The sequence below is a fragment of the Dreissena polymorpha genome, chromosome 2, assembly GCF_020536995.1.
Source record: "Dreissena polymorpha isolate Duluth1 chromosome 2, UMN_Dpol_1.0, whole genome shotgun sequence".
NCBI lineage: Eukaryota > Metazoa > Mollusca > Bivalvia > Myida > Dreissenidae > Dreissena > Dreissena polymorpha.
This window is the reverse complement of record NC_068356.1, coordinates 104,310,453-104,325,842: the sequence shown is the minus strand read 5'-3', so window position 1 is coordinate 104,325,842 and position 15,390 is coordinate 104,310,453. Positions and strand designations below refer to the sequence as shown.

The following is a 15,390-nucleotide window of genomic DNA, read 5'->3' as shown; positions in this document are numbered from 1 at the left end:
TTCCAAACAAGTTCTTTATTTGTTGAAATAACAACTGTCTGCACTTATTCATGTTAAAATTCATCATGATTGAGGACAGACAGTGTTTGCAAATTCAGAAATAAAATCCAACCACAAATATGTTTTCCATGCCGTAATTTCGAACTAAAAATTAACCGCATATTCGCATTTAAAAAAAGATGATTAATTTTCAAATGTTAATAGGTATATTGAATTAAAATCACTATTTTTGCAAACAAAAAAGTATAGCCAAAGAATTCAGAAGTTTAAAAAATCAATAGTGCTTAGTTTGATTTCATTCGAGTGTGATTGTGCCTAACCAAGCGTGACCTCAGAGATAATCTTTCACAGCATGTGACTATCGGCTGCAACAAAAGGCTAATTAGTGATCTGATAACAAACCATGCCCTTGGGGCTTGTTTGTTCACAATGTGTTGACTTAACACACCCCAGGCAGTCATGTACCGGCAACTTAAGGGTGTTACCTGTGTATTCATGTTGATGTTTCTGGCGATTTATACGGCCTGAAAACAGGAATTTACTGTAGAGACCAAAAGGGCAATTGACAGAAAAATAGAGGGGCGCTTTTTAAGTGGGCAAATTTTAGAGGGGCTCAGCGCCCCTCTATTCATTGCTAGCTGGAGCACTGTTTATTATTTCTTAAAATTGTCTAAAACAAATGGCGATTATTTTATCCGCCGACATAAAAAAATTACCTCTAAAAGTATTACGACGAGCGCGAAACGCTTGTAAATCGGGACTGCACAGCAGGAAATATCAATATAAACGAGATGACTGTGTACACACTCGACCCTGTGTATTGTCACACGTCACTTAACTTCTGCGACATCTTTGCCTAGAGCGTTTTTCTCAATCAGTGTCCGACAAAAGTGATATATCTCGGAATACCTCTTTAATCTCGCCATGCTTTACAAATAATCGGTTACTGTCAGATCATCGGTATTTTTTCGCAAATTATTATTTAATCGTCATTATTGAAAATCGTCGCGAATATTGTCGGCTAGTTTTGTTTTTCACACTTTTTAGCCGGATTTTTTTGGAAAAAATCTCGGCTTATAGATTGATGTTGTCGGGCGGGGCGGGGGGGGCGGGCGGGCGGGGTGGCGGCGTGCTCGAAAATGTTAAAGTTCTTATTTCATGGTATAACTTTGGTATGCTTGGACCTAGAGTCTTCAAACTTGAAATAAAGATTGGCCAGTACTAGAAGATGACCACTGGTCATTTCAATGTCATTCATTTGAAGGTCAAGGTCACTGTGACCTTAAATGTTAAAATGTTAAAATTGTTATAACTTTGGTATGCTTGGACATAGAGTCTTCAAACTTGACATGAAGGTTTGCAAGCACACTTAGATGACCACTGGTCATTTCAAGGTCATTCATTCTAAGGTCAAGGTCACTGTGACCTTGAATGTAAAAATGTTAAAGTTCTTATAACTTTGGTAGGTAAAAATGTTAAATGTCAATTCAAGTTCATATTTGTGACCTTAAATGTTATTGTTGTTCATGTATATGCATGCATTCAAAACATAACACAAGGTTTGCTCATGCCTTGAAAAGTACTTACATTTCATTTTGACCTTTGAACAATATTTCAGTAATTTAAGTATTGCATTGACAAAAACACGAAAGGTACTTTCCTGTCATTTAAATCAAAAATCCGGCTTCAATGCGGTCATCTCCGACCGCGGAACTCTTGTTTTCGCAATTAGATTACGATAAACATTGCTTGATGAATTAATTATTTAATCGCCATCAACTGATTATCCCCGTAATTACTACTGTTTGTCGTCTGCTTAAACATTTCTTTATGTGTGATAATGATATATATATATTTTTGTAATTATTTGGTTTACTTTGCTCAAATGATATGTTAATTGCTTTAAAGTCAGCGGCCGCTAATTGTCGTCTGCTTTAATGTTTTTTTTATAATAAAGAAGCCGATTTTGTAATTTTCTGAAATTTAATGTGTTTTTGTTGCTCAAATTACTAATGAAGGTTACAAACATTCGACACTTCTCAAAGGTATAAAAACTTGAGATTTGCAACGTTGCAATTATTCACGTTTCAATATGGGTCGTTCCAAACAAAAGCTTTTGCCACTAAAAAGTGACAATAAAGTTCGGAAATCGAGTGCATTTGGATTTAGTCGGGAATTAAGTGCAGAATGTGAAAAATGCGAAAATAATGAGAAAAATAATGAGTAAAGTAATAAGGACATTGTGTCTCTGGAATCTTCAGCTCAAGTGCCTAAGTCTGTAAGACAAAATAAATCAGTGCTCAGAAAGTTTCGCCCCAAATAGCAACACAATCGCGATTGGTTAATCTATGACCCTATTACAAAAGCAATGTTTTGCAAAATATGCCAAGAAACAAAAATGGACAATCGTTTGTGTCTGGATGTACCAGTCTGATGTACGTGACTGTGTATGTTTGTATGTACATGACTTTGTATGTTAAGCCATGATTATATTTTAGAAAATGACACACTGATATCATGCTTGTTTTTAAGTAAATATAACAAATGAATAGATATACATTTAATAAAACATACATAAAATTATATTCGTTTTTTTTGTTTTTGCCTTCAGTACCGTTGTGCGGAAAAGCCCGCGTCTGTTTTGGCTATTATTTTTTTTAAGAAAAAAATTATGGCTTTTATTTTCTGAAGGCCAGAGTGAGCACTGATAAGGGGACTGTGCAGGCAAAGTAATGTAACTCTGACTGGCATTTTGACAGAATTATGTGCCCTTTTTATACTTAGAAAATTGAAAATTTGGTTAAGTTTTGTGTTTAGGTCCACTTCATTCCTACAGTATCAAAGCTATTGCTTTCATACTTGCAACACTTATGAACTATCATAAGGGGACTATGCAGGCAAAGTTATGTAACTCTAACTGGGATTTGGACGGAATTATGGGCCCTCTATACTTAGAAAATTGAAAATTTTGTTAAGTTTTGTGTTTTGGTCCACTTTACCCTTAAAGTATCATAGATATTGCTTTCATACTTGGAACACTCGCATACTATCATAAGGGTACAGTAAAAGGACAAGTTGCATAACTCTGGTTGTCATTTTTACGGAATTATGGCCCTTTTTTGACTTAGTATCAAGGCTATTGCTTTCAAACTTTAAATACTTTCATGCTATCATGAGGTTACTGTACGGTGTACCTGGCAAGTTGAATTTTACCTTGACCTTTGAATGACTTTTTGTTGTTTTTTTTTTTTTTTTTTTTAAGATCATCTCACAAATGACCACCACACCCTCACACAATACTATACCCCCCACCCACCCCCCAAATTGTTTTTTTTGAAACAGTTAAAAAACTAAAATATTCATTTTTATTATTTTATGTTTGAAATACCGTCCAACCATCGCACCCAAGAATCCCGCCCACCCCCCCCCCCCCAATTTTTTTTTTTTTTTTTTTTAAGATAATCTCACAAATGACCACCACACCCTCACACTACACTATACCCCCCCCCCCCCACGAATTCCCCCCCCCCCCCCCCCAATTTTTTTTTTTTTCAGATCATCTCACAAATGACCACCACACCCTCACACTATACTATACCCCCACCCCACCCCCAAATTATTATTTTTTTAAACAGTTTAAAAACACAAATATTTATTTTTATTATTTTATGTTTGAAAAACCCTCCAACAATCGCACACAAGAATCCCGCCCACCCCCCCACCCCCGATTTTTTTTTTTCATTTTTTTTCCGCATTTTTAAAAGATAATGTAATAAATGTCCACGCCCCCACACTATACACCCCTCTTCACTCCACCCCTCCCTCCTTTGTGATTGAAAATGAGAGTCCCTTCACCTTTAAAAAGAAAATAGATGAGCGGTCTGCACCCGCAAGGCGGTGCTCTTGTTTTAATCAGCAGTACATGTGAAACTTATGGGCTGAAAATAGTCTCCCCCATTATTACTGCAGAATGGGATACATATATAGTGTTCACCTTGTGTGTGTTCTTGCCTTTTATTAAAATAGACAGGCACATTGGAAGATCAAGACGACATGTCATATGAGTTAGCTTGTGGTCACAGAGTGTTAAATTGATTTCCGTTTGATATGGCATCAAAGGATTGAGTGATGGGTGTCAAGGCCCTGTTTGGGGGAACTTGTCAATGAATTGACCCATTGGCTTTGTACTTAACATGTGCATTGGTCTTGAACAGTACATGATCCCTATTAAAATTGGGGTAACTAGGTCGAAAGTCACTGTCACAATAAGTGTGAAAATAGTTTCCGATCCATAACTTGTCAAATAATTGGTCTTGAACAGTAGATAACCCTTTTTGAAATTGGGATCACTAGGTCAAAGTCACTGTCACAATGAGTGTGAAAATCATTTCCAATCAATAATTCGTCAACGATTGGCTTGATACTTCCCATGTGCATTGGCCTTGGATAGTAGATGACACTATTGAAATTGGGGAAACTAGGTCAAAGGTCAAGGTCACTGTCACAATAAGTGTCAAAATTGTTTCCGATCAATAACTAGTCAATGAATTGACCAATTGGCTTGAAACTTTACATGTGCATTGGCTGTGGACAGTAGATGACCCCTAGTCATAATACTATAATATTCTCAACCCATATACTGTGACGATGATTTACCAGAAGTGCATAATTCTGTGTCAACTAAAACCTTATTTAAGTGGTAAAGTCACACTAATATCATAAGATAAACTCTTATGGTCAGTTTTGTTGAAAAAAATCCTTTGTCAAGGCCCTGTTTGGGGTTGGGGGGATTTGTCTCCGACCTCTTATTATTATGCCCCCCTTCAAAGAAGAGGGGGTATATTGCTTTGCTCATGTCGGTCTGTCTGTCGGTCGGTCGGTCCGTCCACCAGGTGGTTGTCAGACGATAACTCAAGAACGCTTGGGCCTAGGATCATGAAACTTCATAGGAACATTGATCATGAATCGCAGATAACCCCTATTGATTTTGAGGTCACTAGGTCAAAGGTCAAGGTCATGGTGACTCGAAATAGTAAAATGGTTTTTGAATGATAACTCAAGAATGCATACGTGGTCAACAGGGCACACTCTGAACAATTTTACTGAAGCAACTGGTCTGTAATCCTAAATCTATAATTATCAGTCCAATGAAACATCATCCTTTTAGTAAAATACAGTGGATCAGTAAAAATATTATCAGAATATGAGAGTTTTTGTATATTTTGTATATTAAATATTGTGTTAATGTTTAATTTTGTTGATTAATATAAATATAAGCAGGACAGGGGAGGTTATACACTATAATATCTTTCTTATATACAGGGGAAACAAATGAAATAAGTTTAAATTTATTGTTACAGCATTTGCCTCCCTTGTAATGTATTTAAATTTTACCAAATGTAAGGCTAACTGAATTTTTGTAATGCATACTACTACTACTACTGCTGCTGCTGCTCCTCCTCCTCCTCGCTGCTCCTCCTCCTCCACCACCACCACCCACCACCCACCACCACCACCACCACCACCACCACCACCGTTCACAGTGACAAAAAACGTATTCACACAATGGCTGCTACTACAACTTATAGCCCATATAGGGGGGCCTTATAGCCCATATAGGGGGGCATGCATGTTTTACAAACAGCCCTTGTTTTATTTTGGGTTGTGCAAACAAACAATAGCTAATCTTGATAATATTGTCCCTTATAAACACTGTATTTTTGTGAGCAATCAGGGTGGGGTAATGGTTAACAAAATATAAAATAAGCTGTAAAATGTCTCAATTGATATTAAACCAAAGTTAAATACATGTGCCAATTAGATCTATGCTATAAGTCACCACTCCCAGCAGGTCCAAGTTGAGCTTGCAAGTAACAAAACAATTCTATAACTTATCAAAACGTATCACACCCCGATTGTAAAGGTACTGATTTATTGATTTACTAGTATTACTTTGTATATTGACACATTATTTGTAACCGTCGTTGGTCTGGCATGTTGTTTTAACTAGACACCAGCAAAAGTTGGCAGTATGTTGTGCACAAAAAGTAAAATCGTACAACCAGTTAACTAAACATTTTGGTAGGTTAACTGGTTATTAATACTTTCTTTCAAGTAAAGACAATATACGTGAAATAGTTCACATTTATGTATAGAACGTTTGTTTTGACAGCTTTATTTATCATGCAGAAGTTTTACAAGACCCGTCTGTGTCAACTAAACTAGCAGACACCAAAGCAACTAGCGAGGTGAAGGCTCTGGATGACTTCTACCAGATGCTACAGAATGATCCAAGCCGGGCCTTCTATGGGTATGTGAACAGAATTGTCTACTGCAAGTATACATTTGTTAATTTGTTTAAATACTGCATACTTGAAAGCAAAGTATATTTCTTGTCAAGTTACACTGATCAATAAAGACATGGGTTTATCGTGGTAGTTACTTTTCATTATCTGCCCTCCTGGCATGGAGCCTTGGTTTTAGTTGTTTTGCTGAATTTATATTTCCTAGTCTGGTTGGTATATTGATAATTATGCATCTTCTGCTAAGGCAGCCGGTGTTTTTATAGTTATATTTGAAGGAAGCTAAGTTCAATGCTTACTGTCAAAATGATTAAACAAAGAAAATGTCATGCTTACTCTCCTCTGATTTCAGTGTGAAGGCTGTTGAGAAGGCAGCTGAACATCAAGGGGTGGAAATGCTGCTCATCTCTGATGAACTCTTCAGGTACACATGCACCTAGTATTAAAATAGTATTGAAATAAACAGGTGCACTGTAAATATTCTCTTGATGTTTCTGATACAGAAGTAACGATTATTAAAATACTATACACTAGTGAAGATAAAGTTCCAGAATGACTAACATATTGATAATTACATGAATGTTATGTTTGGAACTGGAATTAAACAATCATCAGTTGAAACATATGATGTACAAAGACAATTGTCATCAGTGTTTACATTTTTATTAGCCGGGTGAGTTGGATAGCTCCACTATATATATATATAACAAGAGCAGACCACTGTATCAAGCATTTTGACAGAATTATTGCCCCTTTTATACTTAGAATAAGAATATGCATATTATTGATAAATCTATGTTAAAGTTTGCGTACTACCCCAAATATTTCCTATGTCCCTTTACATATTGCTTTCATATTTTGCATACTTGTTTACCAACATGACCCCAACCTATAAACAAGAACAGACAACTGTATCAAGCATTTTGACAGAATCATGACCCCTTTTATACTTTAGTAATTGAACATTTTGCTTAAATTGCCGTAACTTCTTTATTTATGATCATATTTTATTAATACTTGGCCAAAAAAAAACTGAATACCACAATGGATTCCACCCAAACAATACCCCAAGCCCCAACCCAGAATCCTTGCCCCTCCCCCCCCCCCCCCTCTCCCCCCCCCCCCCCAAAAAAAAATGTTTTTTTTTTTTGTTTTTTTTTTAAAGATCATCTAATAAATGACCCCACCCCACATTATACCCCCCTCTCAACCCCCCCCCCCCCCCCGAATTTTTTTTTTTCCTTTTTTTTTTTTTTGAAAGATCGTCTAATAAATTATTGAATATGAATCCCCATGATGGCTTACGTTATACTGTCAAGCACTCGAATAGTCGAGCGCGCTGTCCTCTGACAGCTCTTGTTATGTCCACCACCACTAAAGTGGGTGACATATTGTTTTTGTCCTGTCGGTTGGTTTGTTTGTTTGTTTGCCCCAACTTTAACATTTTGCCATAACTTTTGCAATTTTGAAGATAGCAACTTCATATTTGGCATGCATGTGTATATCATGGAGCTGCACATTTTGAGTGGAGGAGCTGCACATTTTGAGTGGAGAAAGGTCAAGGTCATCCTTCAAGGTCAAAGGTCAAAAAAACAAATCCAAGGGAAGTAATAAGCTTTAAAGGGAGATAATTATTTGAACCTGCCAAATGAAAAAAAAATCAAAGCGGCGCAGTAGGGGACATAGTGTTTCTGACAAAAACATTTCTTGTTTGTTTTTTTTATACATTTGGGAGCCTACTCCCTGAGGACCTTTTCTTACTATATCCAAGTTAAAAAGTTTCTATTTCAGACCTTTAAATACTGATGAGCAGTAAAGACCATAGTTAGTCGCAGGCTGTTCTGGTTTTATGCTGTTTGCACATAGCTATGTTCACTTTGCCTCTGAGTGGGAAAGGGTTAACCACACATTGTGTTTTAACAGGTCCAACATTTTTGGGGCTTTTATTGATAGGTTATGGTTAACCACACATTGTGTTTTGACAGGTCCAACATTTTTGGGGCTTTTATAGATGGATTATGGTTAACCACACATTGTGTTTTGACAGGTCCAACATTTTGGGGGCTTTTATAGATGTGATGTGGTTAAGTACACATTGTGTTTTGACAGGTCCAACCTTTGGGGGGCTTTTATAGATGGGTTATGGTAAGCCACACATTGTGTTTTGACAGGTCTATGGACCTGAAGGCACGGCGGCGCTATGTACGTCTTGTTGATCAGGTGAAGGAGGCAGGAGGGGATGTGCGAATATTCTCAAGTCTACATGTGTCTGGGGAACGTAAGTGGCTTGTACTATTGGTGTTAGACTTATTCATGTCTGTTTGTTGCGTTCTTTTTAGTGGAGGTATTTATGCCACTATTTGTTCCGGGCTTACCATATAGTCCTATAACTGTATTAGTAGCGACCCAAATTTGGCCCCCAAAATCAGACTAATTTTGTTTATGTGCTTTATACATTTGTTAAACAATTTTGACTTATTTTTTAAAAATTACACAAATTTCAAAAAGCTAGTCAGTCCACATACTTCAAGAATTTAATATTGTTAAGAACGGAGGGGAAATTGTTATCAATGAAAGTGTGCACTGCCATTAACCTAAACACTGGGTATTGGATAATCTTGCTTAGGAATGTTTTATTTTGCCATTATGTTTTCCTGATCCATTACCAAAGAAGAAAGTGATACATCCCTTATTATAACAAATAAAAAAGGGAGCAAAATCATTAATTTGTAAATTGTATAGGCATGTGTTGCACAATAATATTTCACCATTATGGCACTTGAACACGTTTAAGTGCAGCTACATGGCAACACACACTTCATATTTCAGAGCTTGGGCAGCTGACAGGGGTAGCTGCAGTACTAAGATTTCCCATGGAAGATGAGGAATCCGACCAGGAAGATTGATACTATTGCAAGAACTAGGTTACTTATTGATGTTCAGTTTTATTATGTCCCCCACCATTATAGTGGGGGACATATTGTTTTTGCCCTGTCTGTTGGTTTGTTTGTGTGTTTGCGTCAAACTTTAACATTTGTCATAACTTTTGCAATATTAGAGATAGCAACTTCATATTTGGCATGCATGTGTATCTCATGGAGCTGCACATTTTGAGTGGTGAAAGGTCAAGGTCATTATTCAAGGTCAAAGGTCAAATATATGGGTCAAAATTGCTTATTTAATGTACACTTTTGCAACAATGAAGATAGCAACTTGATATATGGCATGCATGTGTATCTCATGGAGCTGCACATTTTGAGTGGTGAAAGGTCAAGGTCATCCTTCAAGGTCAAAGGTCACATATATGGGGACATAGTGTTTCACAAACACATCACTTGTTTTTAAAAGTAAACTTCAAAGTCTGGGCGGTATAGGTTTAAAACATCATAAATTTAACTCAAACTACAAGCCTAATATTATCAAACACGTCTTCTGTATAATTGGCACAGTAATGAAACATGATATTTTTGTTAGAAAAAAAATAAATACACATTGTATCATTATTAATTGAATTATTTTCTAGTGAAACATGACATTTGAAATATATATGAAATATGTGCAGTACATAAATCAATACTTATAAAATGGTCTTTGTTCAATATTTGGCGTAAATAATCATCATAAATGTTCTTATTAGTAAAATGTATATTTAGCACTTGAACATTCATTATATTTGCATATGAAGTAATATTTATTAGTCCCCTACCGATGAAACCGGAGAGGGACTTGTGGTTTGTGCTCTGTGTGTCTGTCACACTTTTCTGGATCCTTCGATTACTTGAAAAGTTTGTCATATTTTTTCATGAAACTTGAAACATGGACAAATGGCAATATGGAGATTATGTCATTTCATTTTGTTCCTACATCAAGAATTCTGGTTGCTATGGAAACAAATAGACTAGAAATATTGCTGAAAATGGTGGATCCTGCGATAACTTTAAATTCTTCATATTTTTAGCTCACCTGTCACAAAGTGACATGGTGAGCTTATGTGACCGTGTGATGTCCGGCGTGTGTGCGTCCGTCCGTCAACAATTTGTTTGTGTAGACAGTAGAGGTCACAGTTTTCATCCAATCTTTATGAAATTTGGTCAGAATGTTTATCTTGATGAAATCTGGGTTGGGATTGTATTTGGGTCATCTTGGGTCAAAAACTAGGTCACTAGCTAGGTCAAATAATAGAAAAACCTTGTGTAGACAATAGAGGTCACAGTTTTCATGCAATCTTTATGAAATTTGGTCAGAATGTTTATCTTAATGAAATCTGGGTTGGGATTAAAAACTAGGTCACTAGGTCAAATAATAAAAAAACCTTGTTAAAACCTTGTGTAGACTATAGAGGTCACAGTTTTCATCAGACCTTAATGAAATATAGTCAGAATGTTTGACTTGTTAAAATCTGGGTTGGGATTGAATTTGGGTCATCTAGGGTCAAAAACTAGGTCAGATTAAAAAAAAAATTGGTAGACAGTAGAGGTCACAGTTTTCATTAAATCTTATTTAATTTGGCCAGAATATTAATCTTGATGCAATCTGGGTTGGGATTGTATTAGGGTCATCTGGGGTCAAAAACTAGATCACTAGGTCAAATCATAGAAAAACTTTGTGAAGACAATAGAGGTCTTAGTTTTCATATGATCTTAATGAAATATGGTCAGAATGTTAATTATTGATAATATCTGATTTTGGATCGTATATGGGTCATCTGGGGTCAAAAATTAGGTCACCCGGCCAATTCTAGTAAAACCTTGTGTAGATGAAAGAGGTCACAGTTTTCATCACGTCTTAATGACATTTTGCCAGAATGTATTAATTAATGAAATTTGGCTTGATACTATTGCAAGGACTAGGTTACATTCAGGGTCATCATGGCCCTCTAGTTTCATGAAACTTGAAACATGGATAGATGGCAATATGGAGATTATGCACGTCATTTCATTTTGTTCCTACATCAAGAATCTGGTTTCTATAGGAACAAATTAACTACTAATATTGCTGATACCGGTAGGGGACTTTTATTGGTTGGCAATAGTCTTGTTAACTAATATTATTGGATATCTTAAATGAAACATTCTTCTTGATCTGTGGCGCTGAATGCTTCCGGAAATGAATGTTATCACGCTGGCATGATATGTGATTTTCAGGTGGGCTCTGTACTAAAAGTAAAGCTGTTCTACCTTCATTATGGTGTAATGTTGGAGCCATAAGGCTGAACAGTAAAGGGTGTGGTGTGATTATACACAGTGCTATACTAGCACTACATGATGTCAGGTCCCTTGGCTTAAGTTACATTTGCGTCTTAAATTACTTTAACGGTTAGGTCTATAATAAGCGCAAATGACATGCCCATTTGAATGTTACTTAATGCTGTATAAATGATAAATGCTCCTCATTGTACTGCCATTTAAATGTTGTTCATTTAAATAAATCCTTTTTCTTTGTTTCATCCTGGATATTTTTATCTATATATTATAAATAGGTACTGTCCATTGCAAAGAAAATTCTTCCTTAGGAGTTGTTTCTTTAATGATAGTCCATTGTTATATCTGATTTGCCATTTGTTTAAGTTATTGTTTTTAAGTACATAGCATTGGAAGCAATTTATTTCTCAACATTAGCATTTTCTTTTTCATTGTATTGTTTGAATTTGTAAGTATTATTTATTTACATGTAGTGGTTTTGTCTTCTTCTCAATATTTGTTTTTAAACAAGAGTAGGTGATATTCACCGTAATACAAGACAATTATTTTTGAAATGGTGTTGTATTTATTTATCAAAGCTTCACACAAATTCTATTAATATGTTCTATGCGTATAACTTGATTCCAACAGGTTGTTTTGCTAGGTAAAGAATAGCACGTTTAGTTTTATTGTATATTGATATTGAGTTACATTTGATTAAAATGATTTTACAAGATTTGATTTATAAATGGAAACTGTAATGCTAAATACATTAGGTGAAGAGTACAATTTTTATAAGGCAATTGTTATGTCCTGTTTAAGCATTTTGTGCAATTAAAACATGAAAAAATGGTTTGTGTTGACTATTTATTAACCCATAATACGAATATTTGTTGGTTTTAGTATGAGATTGATTTGTATTCACAAGTGATTCAAGAAGTCAATACTTTTTATCCCCCGCCAGAGGCGGAGGGATATTGTTTTGGCGTTGTCCGTCCGGCCGGCACGTTTGTGTCCGGAGCAATATCTTGGAAGTGCTTTGGCGGATTTCATTGAAACTTCGTATGACAGGGGTTGTAATATTCCGGATTGATCCGGATTTCAAGGCACCAGGGTCACTTTTGATATCAATAAAAATTCGAGTTTTGTTGGGGGGGGGGGGGGTTAAGGAGTGATTCTTGGTTTATTTCGGTTCTACAGAAGATAACTCCTGCGCTGATATCATAAAATTTATAAGTGTCGTGTTCTGAGAAAACTGGGCTTAATTCATGTGCCTAAAGTGTTGTACCAGATTAGCCTGTGTAGTCTCCTTACCGAAAATCAAGTTAAGGCGGAAAGTGTCGTCCCTGATTAGCCTGTGCGGACTGCACAGGCTAATCTGGGACGACACTTTACGCACATGTATTATGCCCAGTTTTATCAGAACAAGACACATTAGTATTTATCCTGTGAATTCCAATCAACAATGCGTTTATAAACATGGAGTAACAACGAAAAAATCCCAAGTTTTAAGGTAATTTTTGACCACGTAACCTATGTTTAGAAGCTTATAAACGTAATTACTTTTTTATATTTTTATTGTTTCTTTACATAAACGATTAATTTGATAAACTGTGACATTGGAACAAAGGAAAACAACCGTGAATCTTACTTTGCGTGAACAGGTGTGTGGGGGGTGGTAAATTTAGCCACTTGACGAATAATTTATGATTACGTTTTCTTGTAACAGCATCAGTTTTTACGTGCAAATTGTTAATATTATATATATTTATGTGATATTATTTAGTGCTGTTTATATTATGGGCTAAGGTTGTACTTTTTAATGATTATTTTTTTATTTCAATTTTTCCTGTATTGATTTTTTTTCAAAATATTTGGTTAATGTAGTATAATATTATGCTGAAAAATATAAGTAAATTCTTGGAAAAAAATCTTTCTTTTGCTATAATAAAATGCATTTAAAACTGCTTGGAAATGCAATCTAGAAGGGTCTGAAAATGATTTAAATCAATTTTTGTCCGGGGGACTTAGCCCCCCTTTATCCCCCTGACAAAGGCGCTGCCCCTTGACCCCGCTGGTGGCCTGCAGAGCCAGACCCCTGGCTTGTTTTCAGGATTGGCAATCTGGTCCTGTTATGACCCCTGGTATGAGTATATATATGCATAAGAGGATGATGCACGCCAAATGGCATTGTGCACCATCTGTTAAAAACAGAGTTATGGCCCTTTGTATCTTGAAAAATGCTTTTTACTATAGGCACTTTTGTGTCCGGAGCCATATCTTGGAAAAGCTTTGGCAGATTTCTTTGAAACTTGGTATGAGTATATATATGCATAAGAGGATGATGCACGCCAAATGGCATTGTACACCATCTGTTCAAAACAGAGTTATGGCCCTTTGTATCTTTAAAAAATGCTTTTTACTATAGGCACTTTTGTGTCCGGAGCCATATTTTGGGAGTGCTTTGGCGGATTTCATTGAAACTTGGTATGAGTATATATATGCATAAGAGGATGATGCACGCCAAATGGCATTGTATACCACCTGTTTAAAACAGAGTTATGGCCCTTTGTATCTTGAAAAAATGCTTTTTACTATAGGCACTTTTGTGTCCGGAGCCATATCTTGGAAGTGCTTTGACGGATTTCATTGAAACTTGGTATGAGTATATATATGGACAAGAGGATGATGCACGCCAAATGGCATTGTATACCACCTGTTTAAAACAGAGTTATGGCCCTTTGTATCTTGAAAAAATGCTTTTTACTATAGGCACTTTTGTGTCCGGAGCCATATCTTGGAAGTGCTTTGGCGGATTTCATTGAAACTTGGTATGAGTATATATATGGACAAGAGGATGATGCACGCCAAATGACATTGTACACCATCTGTTAATTACAGAGTTATGGCCCTTTGTATCTTGAAAAAATGCTTTTTTCAGTGTCAAATATAACCCTTTTGTGTCAAGAAGCATATGGGCGGGGGATATCAATTCAACGAATTTGCTTGTTGAGAACAGGAATGGATCAGAGTTGATTATCTACCAATAGCAACACATTTTATTTTATGCTTCAACATTTGTTTACGTTTTACGTTCCCCCGTCTTTACTGGAGGACATATTGTTTTTGACCTGTCTGTTTGTTGGTTTGTTTGCGTCAAATTTTAACATTGGCCATAACTTTTGCCATATTGAAGATAGCAACTTGATATTTGGCATGCATGTGTATCTCATGGAGCTGCACATTTTGAGTGGTGAAAGCTCAAGGCCATCCTTCAAGGTCAAATATATGGGGGGGGGGGTGACATAGTGTTTCTCAAACACATCTTGTTATCCCCCGCCATGGGGGGATAAATAAATGCCATAAATGGGTTAATGTCAGTTACTTGCAAGAGTATGCTCCCTTACTACTTGTAAACCAGCTAGCCCAGGAAATGTGAGTTGGTTTACTGACCACCTAGATATAACTGAAATACTGTCGATCATAGCAAAATTAAAAACAAGTAAATAAACAAGCAAATTCGTTGAATTGATATTCCCTGCCCATATGCTTCTTGACACAAAAGGGTTATATTTGACACTGAAAAAAGCATTTTTTCAAGATACAAAGGGCCATAACTCTGTAATTAACAGATGGTGTATAATGTCATTTGACGTGCATCATCCTCTTGTCCATATATATACTCATACCAAGTTTCAATGAAATCCACCAAAGCACTTCCAAGATATGGCTCCGGACAAAAAAGTGCCTATAGTAAAAAGCATTTTTTCAATATACAAAGGGCCATAACTCTGTTTTTAACAGGTGGTATACATAGCCATTTGGCATGCATCAACCTCTTATGCATATATATACTCATACCAAGTTTCAATGAAATCCGCCAAAGCACTCCCAAGATATGGCTCCGG

At 36.2% G+C, this 15,390-nt stretch overlaps 1 protein-coding gene across 3 annotated transcripts in view; it reads left to right on the top strand.

Annotated features, from left to right (window-relative positions):
- Nucleotides 1–15,390, top strand: part of LOC127868347 (protein pelota-like) — a 50,665-nt gene that overhangs the window by 12,850 nt on the left and 22,425 nt on the right. The window contains exons 9-13 of one of the 3 annotated variants that reach the window (XM_052410033.1): nt 6,190–6,310; nt 6,655–6,726; nt 8,474–8,580; nt 9,132–9,226; nt 11,447–12,334. In XM_052410033.1, coding sequence (XP_052265993.1) covers nt 6,190–6,310; nt 6,655–6,726; nt 8,474–8,580; nt 9,132–9,208 — 377 coding nt within the window. In that variant the 3' untranslated portion in view covers nt 9,209–9,226; nt 11,447–12,334. Of the gene's footprint in view, nt 1–6,189; nt 6,311–6,654; nt 6,727–8,473; nt 8,581–9,131; nt 12,335–15,390 lie in introns of those variants that run through there. The other 2 variants (XR_008044088.1, XM_052410032.1) reach the window with 2 other exon arrangements.